This window comes from Syngnathus scovelli, chromosome 1, assembly GCF_024217435.2.
Source record: "Syngnathus scovelli strain Florida chromosome 1, RoL_Ssco_1.2, whole genome shotgun sequence".
Taxonomy (NCBI): domain Eukaryota; kingdom Metazoa; phylum Chordata; class Actinopteri; order Syngnathiformes; family Syngnathidae; genus Syngnathus; species Syngnathus scovelli.
The window spans coordinates 15,862,398-15,880,803 of NC_090847.1; the positions used below are offsets into that span (position 1 = coordinate 15,862,398).

The 18,406-nt window shown below is 40.5% G+C and overlaps 1 protein-coding gene across 1 annotated transcript in view; it reads left to right on the forward strand.

Annotated features, from left to right (window-relative positions):
- Window positions 1-18,406, forward strand: part of fat2 (FAT atypical cadherin 2) — a 92,088-nt gene that overhangs the window by 38,555 nt on the left and 35,127 nt on the right. The window contains exons 12-19 of the mRNA XM_049749913.2: window positions 2,318-2,517; window positions 2,768-2,921; window positions 3,219-3,452; window positions 3,984-4,361; window positions 11,393-11,604; window positions 13,171-13,311; window positions 13,995-14,138; window positions 16,742-16,939. Coding sequence (XP_049605870.2) covers window positions 2,318-2,517; window positions 2,768-2,921; window positions 3,219-3,452; window positions 3,984-4,361; window positions 11,393-11,604; window positions 13,171-13,311; window positions 13,995-14,138; window positions 16,742-16,939 — 1,661 coding nt within the window. The remainder of the gene's footprint in view (window positions 1-2,317; window positions 2,518-2,767; window positions 2,922-3,218; window positions 3,453-3,983; window positions 4,362-11,392; window positions 11,605-13,170; window positions 13,312-13,994; window positions 14,139-16,741; window positions 16,940-18,406) is intronic.

Consider the following 18,406-nt stretch of genomic DNA (forward strand, 5'->3'; position numbering starts at 1 on the left):
TCCCTGGTAAAATGGCTTTTCAAACAAAAAATGGCAGACATGGCCTCTTGAAACTTGTAGGTATGCTCATAATAAATATGCATACCAAATTTCATGTTGTTAAGTTAAATTGGCTTTGAGTCTATAACAAAAGAAAAAGAAAAAATAGTCCCAGAATGCATTGCTCAAGTAGTCAAAGTTTAACATAACCCTAAAATGACCACATTGTCAGTCTTTCTGTCTTTTTAGGTATGCCTTCTCGAGACTCATCATTTATTTACTATTGTTCAGACAGCCTCGCTCAGAAGTGATTATTTTTACCTTTTGTTAGCATTACATTGTGAAAGAGAACCTGATGCAGCGTCTATCAGGTGCTTTCTCTGTACGTCATCAATCCCACTGACGATTTACTGACTTCTGCTGACGATGAGGCCAGTTGAAAATCCCTATTAATCACCACTTCACCAAGTGCCGATGTGGTGTTAATTGAGTCTCGATGAATCACAAAAGACGTGCACTGATGTGAATACCAACCACGTCCCCTGCAGCCAACAACAACAATAAAATCTCACATTGATGCAAATCTTTAGTATTTCCCCCTCAATGCATGCCCCCTAGACAGTACAGTGTGCTCAAAAGGGAGATTGCTGACAAAACGGACTTTGAAAATGTGGAACCAGCATAACATTGGTGCAGAAATTATTCATAAATGCAAAGGTGTTCAAACACCCGCTGTTAAAGTTGAGTGTAGGACTGTTTGGTCATCATGTCACTCATTCGCAAGTTTATTACCAATATAGAGCACTTGGTTTTCACCACACATGTTCTTTGAGATCAGCTTTTTACGCACCAAAGCACCAAGGTTGAGTTTATATATTAAGGTCACAAAAAGGTGACATGCTTAACCCGTTCCTGTAATTTTTATCCCATAATTTCCCAACTCACTAAACCCATTGCCAGTAGCTAGTCAACCAACATTGCATTTTATTTTTTGCAGGGTGGTGCCTTTGATTTTAAAAGCGCCACAAGGAGCTACTATGTCAATTGTTTTGGGGGTTTTAGCCATGTTAAAATACTAATCCCGCAATTTTACCTCATATGATGGCGCAATGACCTAAAAAGAAAACGCAAGCCCAAAAGCACAAAATAAATGCAGAACCTTCAATGCAAATGTATGAAATACACAACAAGACTAAAGCAAAAAAGGATCCAATAAAGAGAAACTGCTTGACTTAAGACTTTAATGTTCCGAGAAGCAAGACTGTAACTATTAACCGCAACTAAGGGCAGTTCTTTTTAATTGAGCAGCAATGGGGAACACGTTTATAAATAAGTCTGCAGAGCAGCAAACAGCTTCCAAATTATAAATGCCAAGTACAGTATGTATTTCACACATTAATGCAGTAATCTTACTAAAGGAAAGTGGAATGCGTAAGGTGGAAAATAATCCCTTCTCACACAGTGTAATGATATCTAAGTAACATTATATACTGAGCATTGTGTGTAAAATTGCAAACACTAACATTAATATTAATATAATGGATTCTCTTTGCAATAATTTAAAGGGAAGTCAACCCCAAAATTTTCTTTACAATATGTTGTATGTGCCCCAGGTAGTCTAAACACAGCATTCTGATTAATATTGTGCTTGTGAAATTTGAGCTGAGTAGCAAATTTCACCCGTTTTTATCCATCTCAGGGGGCACCACTTGCTGTCTACTAAAAATGACATCACAGTTGCCAAATGTCAGGTCACAACCAATCATGGATCAGCTTCAGAAAACGAGGGAGCCGTGATTGGTTGTGACCTGCTGACTGTGATGTCATTTTCAATTTACTTCACACTGTGTTTTGACTACCGTATTTTCCGGACTATAAGGCGCACCAGACTATAAGGCTCACCTTCAATGAATGGCCCATTTTAAAACTTTCTCCTTATATAAGGCGCACCGGACTATAAGGGGCACCATTAATGCATCATGTCAGATTTGTAATCCAAATCAAATCATTCTCCATTTTATCTTTTTTATTTCAACTTCAGACGCAACAAATTACTTTATAATCACAAAATAATGATCCATAGTCTTTTTGATTCATGATTCATAGTCTTCAGCAGGCCACTTATGAGTGATTTCATGACACAATGCTTCAGGCTAGTTTAAATTTAGGAATTTGGTCTATATATAAGGTGCTTACAAAAACCATTTTGGGGTTGACTTTCCCCTTTAATGTTGAATAATTATTGAAATAGAAATGAACAAAACGATTAGAAATATAGTACTTGACAAAGCATGCTGTCATATCATGGTGTAACAGGTTTCTTTATTGTTGGCCACAGATGGCGACCCACTGGGTCAGTTTGCTGTGATCCATCAGGATGAGGGTGAATGGGGTTTGATCACCAAAGAGTCGCTGGACCGTGAGGCCCACGCCGCCTATGCACTCACAATCACGGCCACGGACGGAAAGTTCCAGACGCCTATCAACGTATATGTGGACGTACTTGACGATAATGACAACACACCGCAATGCCAACAGGTTACAATATACACACATATTGTTAGCATTCTTCACTGTCAGGGTTAGAATGTTTTGGGACTTTTTTTTTTTTATGTATGCTCTGTGATTGGTTGCAACCCTTGAGAGGATAAGAGTGGTTCAGATGGATGCTTGTATCACAATTTGTCTCGTATGTGCTGGATTGTGACAAACTATCTGTATAACAATATACTGTTACATTTTAGTATGCTGCATCATATGTGCTAACCCTTATGTTGTGTGGTTTTAGCTGGTGTATTCAGAGGCTATCATGGAAAATTCTCCATCCAGCATGTTTGTGCTGAAAGTGTTAGCTTTGGATGCAGATGAGGGCCCGAATGCTTTGATCTCCTTTAGCCTGCATGGTCCCGATGCAGACCAGTTTCATCTGGACCACGTCACTGGTATGTACACCTACACACACACTGGACAAAGTTATTTAGTAAGTCCAAGGTTAAACGTGTAGTTAGCCTTGTTTTATGTTTAGCCGGTACGTCAAACAAAGCAGTGTATTTTAATACCTACAAATTGTACATTATTAGCTAGTCTTAAACTGACATACTATATGTACAGTACTTGGGTGCACTTTTTTTCCAATATCGCAACTCCGACCTCACTGTTCGAAGGGGCCTAGTGCGCTTTACTTATCTGGATTTAAACGAAATATATAGTATTTAATGTAAGACATCTTTCCTCACTAGGCGAACTGTTCACCTTGGCTGCGCTGGACCGTGAGTTAATGTCAGAGTATAAGATGGTGGTGCGCGCGACTGACGGCGGCGGGCTGTCCTGCCAAGTGGACATTTTGCTAACGGTCCAGGACATGAATGACAACGCTCCACACTTCTCATCCAGCCATTACCATGTTAGTGTGTACGACAACACTACCAGGAGCACACCCGTTGCAGCTGTATACGCTCAGGACAAAGACACAGGTACCACAGACAAAGATTTCAACAGATGTATCCATTCTGGGATAAACTGAAATTCCAATGCATCATTTTGTTATCTCTCATGGTGTTTTTTGATTTGCAATTTGATAATATATTGATATGATCAAAAAAGAATGCAATATAGAATACACTATTACATCAGGTATCACTTCTTTGGCTGGCCCCACAATTGATCAGAATCCTGATATGTATCATTTATCTATTATACACTTATCAATAATATATCCATCCATTTTCTATACTGTTTGTCCCCACGGGGGTCGTGGGCGTGCTGGAACCTATCCCAGCAGTCATCGGGCAGTAGACGGGGGACACCCTGAACCGGTTACCAGCCGATTGCAGGGCACGCGGAGACGAACAACCATCCGCACTTGCATTCACACCTAGGAGCAATTTGCTCATTGATGCACCTTTACGATTGGCCAAAGCCACCGTCAAATGTCTGCTTTAAACCAAAATTGCACACTATAGTTGTAAAGTTCTCACTAAATCTGGTACATTTTTTTCCTGTAGGGCTAAACTCAGAGGTACGGTATTCCCTGTTGGCGAACGATTATGGTTACTTCTCTCTGGACGAGTTTTCTGGCATACTGCGTCTGGAGCGAGTGCTCGGCCCTGACACACCGGCACGCTTTCAACTAAAAGTGAAGGCATCAGACAGCGGCCTGCCTCGCCCGCTACACTCCATCGCTCCACTCACGGTGGATGTAGTGTCTCTGAATGACTACCGGCCCATCTTCTCCAGTGGCGAATACCTGGCCCAGGTCCCCGAGTCACTGTCCGTTGGCTCACGGGTGATTAGCGTCTCGGCGCTCGACGGGGACACCTCAGTAGTGTACCGCATCGCATCTGGGAACGAGGACGGCCACTTCTTGTTGGACCCCAAAACAGGTACTAATTATTTTGAGATATTTTGGGGGCTGATGTAGTGTCTTATGCAGATGCCATTGTAAATATCATGTCTTCAAATTCATTAAGCATCACATTTTACACATAATTGGTAAGGTTGAATTATACTGCCCATTTGAAGTTGTTTGAAAATTCAGGCCATGGAGCCAGTTTCCCTTAGCAACATGAAAGTTGTTAGGCATGAGTAGAGTATGCTGGGAAAAAAGAAAGTTTGGTACTTTGGTTCAAAGCGGGCATATTTGGTTCAATTGGCACAGTTGAGATGATCATGAACCAAAATAAAAAGAATTAGGTAGGTATATCTTTCTCCTCAGTATTTCCACAAAAAAGTCTCATGAGGCCATGCAGTAAAATGCCTAAAAAACACGCAGGTTGGGTTTAATCTTGTAGCTGTTCTTTGAGTCCTTAAAGATATTTTCAGATAGCAGTATGAAAATTAGTCAGCATATCTATTAGAATGAGTAGATTCACCCAAAAATGTAAAAATATCAATTTTTGCGTCAGTTACATCCAACCTAATGGGTTTTGTTTGGGGCTCCCAAAGCCATTTGTACTTGGTAAATTCGATTGGCATGTCTATTATACACGCAGAAAAAAAAATTCAAGATTTTGAACGTAATACTAGAAAGATGGACAGCACAAAAATGTTGTTCTGGGTAAAAAGATCATTCTGACATGAGATCTTTGATGTGAAGGATTGAACAGTAAAGTTGCCTGTTTTCGGAGCCAAGCTGCCGCAAGGCAGAAAAACAAGTAATTCACGCTAGAATTCAATTTATCCCTCAAAGGCAGCCGCGGGCTGCGTCTGCTCTCATGTTTAGGCTCATTGATTTGTGCTAATAAGTCAGTGTGTAATATTTATTGATATGCTACTGTTAACTTCTAATGTGCAACATAGCCTACAGCAGTGGTTACAATCAGGTTTCTTAAACAACCGTTTTATTTTGATTTTCTAACGTTTGTCTTGCTTAACGTTGATAAATGATTGCATAATGTTGCTCTTCTTTTGAAGTGTGGCAAAAGAAGACAAAGAAAAAGCAAAACACTGACATCACATACACACGTGTAGTGCTTTGCTTCTCAGTCTTTGAATTCAGGGTTTGAAGCCAGTTTCTCTTGGGAACATAAATTTGGTAGGCATCGTGCGTATCACGACAAGACCCACAAAAACATCTCTGGAAACCATGCCCAAGATTATAGAGGAGACGTTTTGGTTTAAAACGCAAATGTTACATTCAATTAGCCTTGTTGCGCCCAATAACATTTAAAATAAATAAATCAAAATCAATAAAAAATAATTCACCAGTTTCATTCACCAATGGGTATTTGATGATTATATCATGATTAGACATTTTAGGCTCAGATGGCTTATTCTATTATGCCCTCGACACACACACACACACACACACACACACACACACACACACACACACACACACACACACCAAAGCCATTTTCCATTCTCAAGTTTGGTTAGCAAGTCACTAATGAGAAGACCCAAAAAAGTCTCAAAAAGCTCTGGCTAAAAAGACAGGAAGTCTGCCATGTTGTTTTGAAAATCTATTTCATGGGTCATTTTCATTGATTTGTGCCAGTTAGAATTAAAAGAAAATAATAATTCAACCCCCAAACCAAGTTTTGTGTAGCAACAACTTCTTTGACATGTTCATCATGAGTAGACTTGCAAAAAGGAAGCCATGCCTGAAAAGACATTAAGTCTGCCAGTTTGGTTTGAAGCATCAGTGTCCATTTTACCAGTTTGGCTGTAAATTTAGAAATGCTCTGGAGAGAAAGTAACAGTGATTGGATAGGAGTAAGAACTATGACAACAAAGTCACCGGTGTCCCAATGACTTTTAAAATATTAGTATCAAGGAAGGAATGAAGCGGGATAACTAGATGATGAAATGGGGGGGAAAGCAAGTGGAGCTCTCCTGAAATGTTAGGCTCGAATTCGGCAGGGAATGTGATCAATCTTCTTTGGGAAAGGAGAGTTGAAATCCACAACTACTGTGGGTAAAGCACAGTGGTGACGTTTACTGCACTCCATAAAACAAGAAACACTACGACGTTACCTCAACAAAGTAGCAACTTAAAGTAGCATAAATATAATAATATATAAATATATATATCTTTTATTAAAATCCAACAATGCTTCTCTGACATTATGAAGCATTCATGGTCCAAATGTTGTTTTATTGTTTATGTTGTTGTCTTGCTGCATCTGTGTTCGTGCCTCGAATCAATCAATAGTCCTTCTCTGGTCCTAGAACTAAATGTTTTATTGTTTTGAACTTCAACTCATCGTGGACTTTGGAGTCAAGCTTTGAGTTTGGTGTATTGGACCCGATGCCCTTCAGAGGATTTCTTACGTTGGCTCTTGAAAAAATCGTTAAAAGTCAGCCAGCCTCATTGATCACAACTCTACGCTCTTGCACTCATTATCTGGGGGCAAGCGCCAAGTTTGGACAGTGCAGATGCAGAGATAAGAAGTTTGAGCACCAGGAATCAAACTAAGCATTGGTGAGAATCTCAATGACTTTTGGCGAGAAAACCGTCAGATATTCATTTATGAGGTCATGTACAAGAAGAGCAAGATATTCATCTGACTGAACTCAACAAAGTTTGACCTCGGGCAGGAGGAGGGAGGTTCTTGATTGATTGTCAAATGTCTTGATACAATGTGGCGACATAAATGCAGTGAGCTTGTTCTGAGGCCAAGTTTTTGTTGTCGTAACCACGGCAATCAAGTGGTTAAAATCAAAAACACAAACCAGAGTATATCTTATGGATGGTGCCTATTTTTTTTCAGTTACCCTCTTGCAAATGTAAGATCGATTAAACACATCTACTTTGTGTGCCCCTAAAATCAGTAACAATTAAAGAGGTGCCTATTTTTGTTTCATTTGTAAGATTATGACTATAATGATTCATTTTTAAAAGTTATAATTATTTGAGAATACAAATATACATATTTAATCAAGATTTTATTCATCTTTGCTAAAACAAAGACCGTATGTTGAGATAAAAAGTCCCATGAGATATAGGTGTCATATATCAACATGATGGCTCCTCTCACGCATCATTCATAACTGCCACTTTGCTCAATAGAAATAAAAAGGAAAGCGAAAAATGATCCGCAAAGTTAGGAAAATGTCCACAGCATGCATAGCGCAACTCGTGCCTAATGAATTGACCATTGGCACATCACTTCATTACATTTTTCTCTCATCGACAACTTGCCAATGGAGAGAGCGCGTGTGACACTTGCACAAATTTAATAATTCCGCATTGCAATATGAAAAACAAACCTCTCCGCATCCCGCAGAGACCAGCATGTAAACAAGATCAGGCTACACCATTTTACATTCCCACACACATAAAATAATTGTGTTATGCCCTCAAGCAACAAAAGGGAACGGTGTATAATATGATTTGCTTCTTTAACTGGCAAGCACTTTTCACACTTCTTCCATTTCAATGCTTGAAGTTGTATAGCAAGTCCTTATTAAAGCTCGAACTTGCTTCTCTCATTAACCAACATTGAGAGGTGTGCCTTTACTGTTATTTAAAGGAAACTCATCAATTTTCTATACTGCTTCTCCTCATAAGGTTTGTGGGTAAACTGGAGCATTTTCTAGTTGACTGTGGGCGAGAGTCAGGCTATATCCTGGACTGCTTGCTAATCAATTACAGATCTATAGATAGTAATTTTGTGTCTTCAATCATCATAATATGCACTTAGAATATTTGAGGAAGGCCTTGTTTGAGGAAGGCCTTGTTAACCACAACTCACTGTGCTGCATAAAAGTGTGTGTATGCATGTGTGTTTTAATAAAACAGCAGCTTCTGTGCCGCCATGCAACAACAACACAAATCTGTGTGGCAAATGCAATTGTTTTATCTAGGGGGAAACTGATGGGTGTTAATAAGAGCAAGAAACGTCCTTGAGAGGACCCTCGACAAATAGACAGAGGCGAAGAAATAAGCAGCAAAACAGAAAGGAAAAAACATAGAAACAAGCACAAATAAATTGAATATTTTATGATAGCAACGGGAGGGCTTGCCCACACTGCACCACCCCAAACATTGCAGAGCCTTGTGGTTAGCCTCTCCTCAGCATTTATGATCTGAGCAAGAACACTTTTGTATAGTGGTGCTCTGATATTTTTCAAAATACAAGCTGGTCTTCACCCAATGTTTTGCGTCGAAATTTTGAGATGCGAGTGCTGTATGTTAGCAGTGACGTCAAAAAAACCTCATTTTACCAAAGGAGCCCCTTGACAACAAGTGAACAATTCTTTGGAAATAAAAAATTACACATTAGGCCAACAACAATTTTTGTTGTTTGAGGGGAATGGCTGGAATAGGTTAATGGCATGTCCATTTGTTTCACTGTTGTATCACTGGCCCAAAAAGTAACAATTATGTGTGTTTGTATTTGTTAGTTTTTTCCATGCAGCACCAATAGGTCAGTCAGTCAGGACATGAACATACACAACTGAGATGAAGATGAATCCCACGAGAGCAATAATAACCATACAAAATGGAGAAAATCATCGATTGATTGTCCCTTAACGGTTCATCCGGCGCGATGGCACGACAGCTCGACTTATTGAGGGGGTAAATTAACACGGCAAGTGGCTCAGGCATTCATCCATTCTCAAGTGATGATTGCGTCTGTCACCCCATGTGAAAAGTGCTCAGTATGCAGAGGCACCCAAGCACGCCACTGCTGCCATAGTTTCACACTTGTGCCACGAGTCGCTGGGAAAATGCATGGAATAGCTAATAGTAAAGTCTTTGTTGCATGTTTACAAGAGCACATGACCAATGATGCTGCTTTTGTCGAAGTACTGGTATAACCTGTGCAAAATATTTTAGCGAGAAGTTTGATAAAAATACATTCATTTGTTTGTTCCACAAGTGTGCACAGCCTTTCACAACAGGGATGTGGCTTTTGTATTGACTAATCACATACATTGACTAATCACATTCATTATTAACCCATAAAACTACATCAGCAATGGCACACTTAGACCAGATGGTGATGCTGTGTGATGATTGTCAATGAGTGTTTCAGGCGTTTCTTCTGTTGACCCAGTCGGGGGTGGTTAATCCCTGGTTTGTGTCATGGCGTGTTGTTCCACGGATCCCACCTATGGATCCACAGCCACATTTGTCCTTTTCTGTAGCTCTCAGGTTGTTCTTGGTGGCTTTTGTTCTGCAATCATTTCATGCCAAGGAGCTTTCATGTTCACTATAATGAATGGCCTGCTCAAAACTAGTGTAGCTATCGTCAAGGAAAATTAGGATGAAATATCTGTCTCAATGGTGTAGGGATGCTCACCCGACCTGTGTGAGGGCAGTGTGGGATTGATTCCAGCTCAATGACTGTGTTCATGAGGGTGTGACTGGTTCTTTGTCGCTATGTGTGCCCTGCGACTGGCTGGGGACCAGTTCAGGGTGTAGTCTGCCTTTCGCCCAATGTCACCTGAGATACGCTCCAGCCATCGCCCCTCCCCCCCGGGCGACCATGAGCAGGATGTGCTGTGTTGAAAAAGAATGGGCAATATCTTCGAGATTTTATCACGTGAGGGAGACCCAGACGAGATGCAAAGACAATGCTGATCACATGACAATATCCGTGATGCTTAATTTTTGATGAATAAATACAAGACTAGATGTGGTTTACAAAATAAAAATTATGCTCATTTCCGTTGACCAAAACAAGATGACGAATGTCACAAAATGTCGTGTTAATTCCCAAGCTTTTATGACTTTTCCATAATCCTGGTTGCGGTAGTACTTGTATAAAACAAAATAAAAAGAATAGGCTGGGGGGGAGACGTGGAGGAGTGGAGTGCAGCCAGTGGCCATAAAGCGCCGACACGTAATGATCGACGGGGCGTGGGGGGTTGTGTTCGAGGGGGGTGGCGGTGGCGGACAACTGTTTCACGTTGAAAGATAATAGTCGACTGGGAAGGGAGCTGCGGCCGTCACACACCAAAAACTTTTCGGGGTATTATGATGCTATTTTGTTTAAATACTTTAGTCAAAAACCTGACTAGACTAAAAAGAGTATGAACCTGACTCAAACTAATAAAAACCAAAATGACATCTTGACACAAAGACTAGACCAAAACTAAAGCGGGCTTCCAATAACAACACTCCTCGCATCTGGCTTTTCAGCCATTACTGCCGCATTCAGCATTGAGCTCTGATTTTTTTTTTCTCTTGCGCTGGTTCACCTCCTTGATATGGTCATCCCAGGGGACTGTCTGTTCCAACAGCATCACCCCATTGGGTCTGATGTTGACCTTTCCATGTAATCTGATGAAAGCTTGAGCTTTCTTGGGAGTGACTTGAGACTTTCTGTTCTGGATCGCTGAACGGATGGAATCTGCCAATGACCTAAGGACTTGGTCATGGCGTAACCGATGACAGCGTCCTCAAGAACCTCCCCTGAGGTACTTGTACATCATCACCTCCCTGCCGCGGTTGATTAACTCTGTCAAGCCGCTAAAGGGGCTCGGTGGTTCGACCGTGCTTCTCAGGAACCAGGGAAGCCACAGCCGTCTCATGATGGACTGGCTAATGGTCTACTCTGGTGTCTCTACTGTCGTCACCTGAGCCTCAGAGAGCAGAGTATTCTGGGCATTACACTGTGCTGCCAAATCCATGCTTTGAACTATTCTGAGGATTAGCATAATATCAATAGATTGACAGATTTTGTCAGTCAATGTAAACCAGGCTTTATGGTTGCTCTTTTTTGTATCCCACCCAGGGCAAGTGAAACTTGTTAGCCATTTAACATTTCGTGTGAACCAAAGACCTGGACTTTAATGAAGGGGTCCCTCAATGTGTGGTCGCCACTTGCCCATCCATGCTGTAGAATGAATTGTGCATGAATTAATTCCTCCATTCTCAATTATGAAGAGGTGTTACCAATTGTATACAAAAATAAAATGAGAGTTTTTCCAAAAACACTTACTATTCTAAATATGTCTACAGGTGGGCTGACCCTAGCCGCCCCGCTGGACTTCGAGGTGTCTCGGGAGTTTTACCTGTCGGTGGAGGGCAGCCGGGGCAGGTCATCATTGGCCGATGTCACCATTGTGGTGGTCAACGTAAGCGACATCAACGACAATGCTCCCATCTTTTCCCGCGGTGACTACAGTGCTGAGATATCTGAAGAGCAAGCCCCAGGAAGCCTGGTGATCAAGGTACATCTGTAGAACATCAACACACTTGCAGCCCGATCATATATTCTAAATTCTAATTCAACGGATGTGCACGTTGCTACAGGGAGCATGTACCTTGTCTTCATTCACTTAGCTTGATAAAAGCTAGTAAGAAACTAGGCCTCACTTTAGTAGTTATTTTATCGCTTTTTGTGCTAAAAGCAGCAGACTGCTTTTGCAGTAAGATGAGATAAGATAAGATTTTCCTCTATTTAATAAGTAATACATTCTATACATACACACACACATACGTACATACATATGTCTTTCAAAATTTTTAATGTGATGTCCTGACATGTGAACAATATGATGTATTATGTATTGCTTTACAGTGAACTCCGAAAGACTCTTTCACCTATTACTGGATTTTACAAAAGAATATTTTTAGAAGTTACATTGGATTTTTTTTCATCTATTTTTCTTTCTTGCGTAGCCGTTTTTCATGGAAAACACTTTTTCAAGAATTTGGGGCGGTAAAAAGTGTCAATTACAAGTGGATTTTCACATTCCATGAGTCATTTCGGTCCCTAGCCTTCGTAAATAGCAAGGGTCCACTGTACCGTACATTATACAACAACAAAGGCGTGAGTACGACGCACTGACCAACACAAACACGCCAGGCAGCTTGAACTGCAATAGCTGCCTTTTTTTTTTTTTTACACAGTCATGATGTGCAGGAGGTGTACTTATCCTGTGTGAGCCATCACGTCGGGTAGCGTGAGGGAGATAAGGTGGCAATAACACAGCTCAGTGACTTGCTGATGACAGTGTAATCACACACTGTCCTATTTGACATTTTTCTGCTAACAATTCTTCGCTGCACACCTTCAGCGCTTTTGCGTGTTTAAAATCGGCCGACATTGTTCTATCTTCACAAAACATAAAAAAGTATCAATTTCAGGCTGAAATGTATCCATTTTTAGCAGCATTAGTATTGGGGATGGGGAAATAGCAAGGGAGGATGGTGACGACATACCAAACGACATTGTGTGCACTGGTCTTAAACATGAGAATAACAGAAAAATACATCAGACTTTCTGAAGACATTGAGGGGTTCCGTTTTGGTAGTATTGCATCTCAACTTTTTGCAGATTATGCGCTTCTATGGGTTCAAGCCACACTCTTCAACGAACTCTCACTAAAGTGGTTCGCAAATGACGTGTGAAGTGGTTAGGATGAGAATTAGCGCCTCCAAATATGAGACGTCAGTTGTGTTGTTAACAACACTGCCAAAATCAATGATTAAAAAGATGCAAGGTATTTAAATTGAGGCGTCAAACTCCACTGAACCATGCCCTGCTCTGTCCACTGTCCATGAAATACTTTTACTATCCCCTAGAAAAATTGATGCTACTTGGCTTACTTTCAGAATTCATTTTATGCGTTTTTTACGGTAACGTAGGTGATGTGTATAGTATGTGTAATATTGATGTATGTTTGTATTCATGTATGAATCAGTGAAAGACTATTTCATAGGGAGACCAAGAGATTCCTTGAATGCTAGACGACCCCTGCTCTAGTCTAATATCCTTCACCCCTCTCCAAAAGGTTACGGCCAGCGATCGTGATGGTCCACCCAGCAACAACCTGCTGCGTTACTCCATCGTGAGCGGCGACCCTCTGCGCCAATTTGCCATTGACCCTCGAAGCGGCGAGATCAGCGTTTGTGCTGGCCTGGACCGGGAGGAGGTCAGTCAGGCATATGATGTGCTGTCATACATCCTGGCATATCATTGCCATTTACCAGACACAGTGAAAAGTGTCATGCACCCTTTTGTTTGATCTTTCTCAAATTTCATTGTGGGGTTAGTTTGATTTATTTTTATAATCATTATATTATGCAAAAATGGGAAATGCCTTTACTAACGCGATCAATGACTGATCTTTTGGCGATGCCATGCCATAACGTCATAAAATAAAGTATTTCTGTTGTGTATGGAAAAATGACGATGTCAGTAGATTTACATTAATATTTTAGATTGATAAAAATTGTTATCCTTTATATTCTATCCATATCCAAGCGAAAAATTATAATCTTTGTTGCTTAAAAATGTGCTGATTTTCGTTTTTGCGACTTTTCATAACGTTTCAGGATGAAATAGCCCTTCCAAATCATTTTAACAAACGGCGTGAAACTAGTCATGATGAATTCCTTTAATGATCTTACTTCTTGTCTTTGATCTTCTTATGGGAGAGAGTCCAACTTTTGGGATCCAATGAGAAAAACAACTCAGTCTATCTAAAACGTGCAAGTCATGACAATATGAAAGGGACCATTAAAAAAACAATTGCAAATGTGTAGATGATAAAATTGAGCATAAGACCAGTAATTAGGTGCAATAAAATCATTTTATATCTGTCTGTCTGTCTAGCATCCTCATTACTCCCTGACGGTCCAGGCAGCCGACGAAGGCAATCCACCGCTTTTGTCCGCCGTCCTCGTCACTATCACTGTTGCCGACGCCAATGACAACCCACCTCTTTTCTCCCAAGTCCAGCAGAGTCTCCTGTTACAGGTTAGACCACCTTTCAGAAAGCTGAAGAAAGTCAGGAAAAAAACAACAACATACTAAACACCAGACAATAACTTCTCCCATCCTCTGCTGATACGGACAGTTAGTCAGACAAATGTGTAATTCATTCCATGACCATGCTTGTAACTCAAACCACTTGTATTGCAAATCCTTTTTCCCCATTCAAGCGAATGGAAATACCATTCCATGTTTCACCCTGCCTCCTGTTCTTCAGTAAGGGAAAATAGCACTCAATAAAAAAACGTTAATAAAATCATAGAAGAACAATTCAGTAGAATTTAAACTTAGATTGTTATTTAATGCTGCAATAATCCAATTCAATGTGTTGCACAGTAAACCAGTACTTCTACTTACTCAGTAAGATGTTGCATAGGAAAAAGAATAAATGCCTGTGAGTATTGTTAACTGTCCATATGTGCTGCGCCGCCACCTTTTATCTAAATATCTATTGGTTTTAAAATCAGGGCTATCAATACTAACCAGAAGCAAGGCAATGGTATCTCGCATATTGTATCATCATTAACAGGGCACCAGATAGCTTTTTGTTTTTACAAGGAGCATAATGGCCCCCTAACCTGAAATTTTAGAGGCACAAGTTAGAAATATAGGGCTGAAAGGTTGGCTTGGGAAGCAAATATTCCCTAATTTTTACTATATTACTGATAAATGAGATGTTTGAAGCAGAGGTTTGCCAAATAACAAAAACTATATCCAAGAATCGTAACTGAAAAGCACAGAAACAGAAAGGAGGTTACGGTGGTGTCCGTACAATAAGGACCAGAAATGTGACGTTTAATACCAGATGCTCACTCCTAATGCTGTCACGTTCTGAGCAATTTCTATATGTCATCTAGATGCAGTGGTGCTGTGTGAACAGCAGAAAAAATATATTGCCTTTGCTGGGTAGTTTTTTCTGTTGTGGCTCTGCAAGTTTGCAGAATCTTCATTTAGAAGGGGCTTACGTTTTATCCAAAACTGTTTCATCAGATGACATTAAAATTCAAGTAGTTTCTTCAAAAAAGACTACATTGCATGCCTAGAAACCTCTGATAGGGACAGCAACGCCATTAAAGCTATTAGCTGCCTCATTCCCTCAAGAAGATAGATAAAGAATTACTTGTCCACCTGCCACTTTTAGCCATGCAAACTGACACGTAAGATTTAAGTGTCTCCTGACAGTCAATCCAAGTCTATATCCATCTGCAGCACGCAGTCTTCATCTGAAACATAGAGTGACAGCAATCTCTGCATTTGGGATGCTAGTTATCTCTCTGGACTGCCATTTTATAAAAAACGGAATTCTCTCTACGTAATGCCTTTTACAAGTGTGCGTTAATTTTTACCAGATTTAAACAGTTTTAGATTATCCCTTCTTCCCCCACAATAAACAAGTGACTGCACATACATGAAAACACATACAGCACGTGTCAAGCACATGCCGGTAACACGGTGCCACCTGAAAATATCCAAATTGACGGTAAAATGGACACCTAAGCAAAAATCAGATTTCCCGTGTCTTTTCGTGATATGGGGAATTTGTGAAGGATCCTCAAAAACGCCTAAAATGGTCAGTTAAAACCAAAACGGCCAGCTCCCTATGAATTTTTGAGCATGGCTTCCTGACACTTTGGGGTTTTCTCTGACTTATGAACCGTATCATCATTGAAACACATTCACATTTTGTAAAATGCATTTAGGTGATGCTGTAATCACTAACTGTAGCAGCACTATTTGAGCCAACAAAAATAATCCATCCATCCATTTTCTGAACCGCTTAGTCCCCACGGGGGTCGCGGGCGTGCTGGAGCCTATCCCAGCCGTCATCGGGCAGTAGGCGGGGGACACCCTGAATTGGTTGCCAGCCAATCGCAGGGCACACAGAGACAGACAACCAATCGCACTCACACCTAGGGACAATTTGGAGTCTTCAATCGGCCTACCAAGCATGTTTTTGGAATGTGGGAGGAAACCGGAGTGCCCGGAGAAAACCCACGCGGGCCCGGGGAGAACATGCAAACTCCACACAGGGAGGGCCGGAGGTGGAATTGAACCCACACCCTCCTAACTGTGAGGCAGACGTGCTACCCAGTGCGCCACCGAGCCGCCTCCAACAAAAATAATAAAATAATAATATTTATTAATTGTAATAATATAGTATTGGATTTACCGTATTGGCCCGAACATAAGACGACCCTGATTCTAAGACGACCCCCTCTTTTTCAAGACTCAAGTTTGAAAAAATACTTTTTGAACACCAAATTGAATTTTTATGCAGAAAATAATTACAGTACATCTGACACAAATGATTATAAGAATATATTCGAGAGAAAAACATGTTATTTTGCCTCATTCAAAAACACCGTCTTATATTCGGGCCAATACGGTACTTTGCACTTTTCTATAGAGGCCTATAATCAAAACGCCCAAGAAAGGTGACGATGGTTAGTTTTGTAAATGTAAAATTTCATTTGGTAGTTTTTGTTTTTTAAAAACCACCACTATTTCAATGTCATGTTTTTTTTTTTAGTTTTTAATGATATGCTAACTTTGGTCAGCAATTAATTCCACTGTTTTCTTTTCCACAGGAGAGCGAGGCGGTGGGCAGCGGCATCCTGCAGCTGCTGGTGACCGATAAAGACACACCCCGCAATGGACCACCATTCTCCTTCCACATTGTCAGCGGCAACGAGGACCAGCGCTTCCATGTGGATCAGGGCGGTCTTCTGTCACTGGCGGCACCGCTCAGGAGGACGAGCCGAACACAACACCGCCTCAAGATTCAGGCAAGATTAGAAAAAAGTTGGCCTTGCCATATATTACTTATTTATTGGGAGAAAAAGTTATTTTAATGTCTTCTATGCCACATTTCAGCTGCTTCAGTATTTACTCAGGTCTTACACATATTTCATCCGCTATAATAATATGCCACACTATGTCAAGCCCACTCAGTTGGGAGGTTGGTGATGGTGATGATAATAATGATGATGACAAGGGGCCATGAGGGCGTCTGTCTCCACACTACTAATGAGCGTATAGGTATTGTTGGACAGCCGTCAGGCTCCCAAAACACAGCTGACCCGACTAGTTGCGGCATTCATTTAACTTAACAGTGCTCAAAAAGGTGACAGAAGGTTGATTTGGGCAACTTTTGCAACAGTTAAAGCAGCATTAACATTCAGCACAACATACAAGGCATATTCAAGATATTTGAGATGCACGCAAGTGTTACAGTGAGGTCACGGGTCAGAATGAAATCATCAGAATCTGCAATCAGGCGGGCGAAACCTCAAAGCGTCACCCTACTGGCGAAGCATTGATTTATCGACTCTTTATCACGAGAGTACTTCGGAGCAAATCATTCATTTTCCAAAGGATGGGCCCGACTATCACTTGCTAAATTCTGGCTCGAAAATCTTCAAAACGAAACTAGATCATGGTTTCAAAACTGAAAACTTGGTTTAATTAATTTCACATTTCAGTCTGTATGTTAAATCAATGCTCAGACATCACATTTAAATTTAGATACTGTGCATTCCTAAAGTATTCAGTGTTTCACATTTTATATTGCAGCCTTATTGAAACAAATATTTTTTCCCGAGCCATAATTTTGCAGAAAATACCCACTAATGACAAATTGTAAAAAATAATATAATAATAATAATAAATTAATAAATAAATAAAACCTGGGTGGATTTTTCACCAGTTTAGTAAAGAGGAAAAAACAAACATGTACATAAGTATTCATAGCGTTTGCCCTGAAGCTTGAAATTGAGCTCAGATAGTGAGCACAGGCTGAGAAAGGGGCTTAAGCTTTGGGGATGGTTGAGAAACCTTGAACCTTCACATATTTTGCTGGCAACTATAACAGTGCTTGATTGACATTTGCTGCCAAATTGCTGCATTTTCAATTTTGATTGTATTCTCCGTCCACAACAAAAAGTGCTTTCAAGCAGAAACAATCCGTTGCTCGATAAGACAAATTATAAGAATCATTATGAACAAGTCACTGTGTGATGCATCATATACACAACACTCGTCACATGACTCATGCACCGAGAAAAAGCATGAAAGGTCGAGGGGTATGTGGCTTTAAATAAGAAATGTTATGGAAAAGTGAATGGATTGAAAAAGAATGATGTGACAATTTTTGGGAAACTATTTTGCAAAAATTGTTATGACTGTGTGAATGTACATTGTCCATTTAGGAGAGTTCAGTTCAAAAAGCCTATCCTGGTTGTGCCGTTATGTTT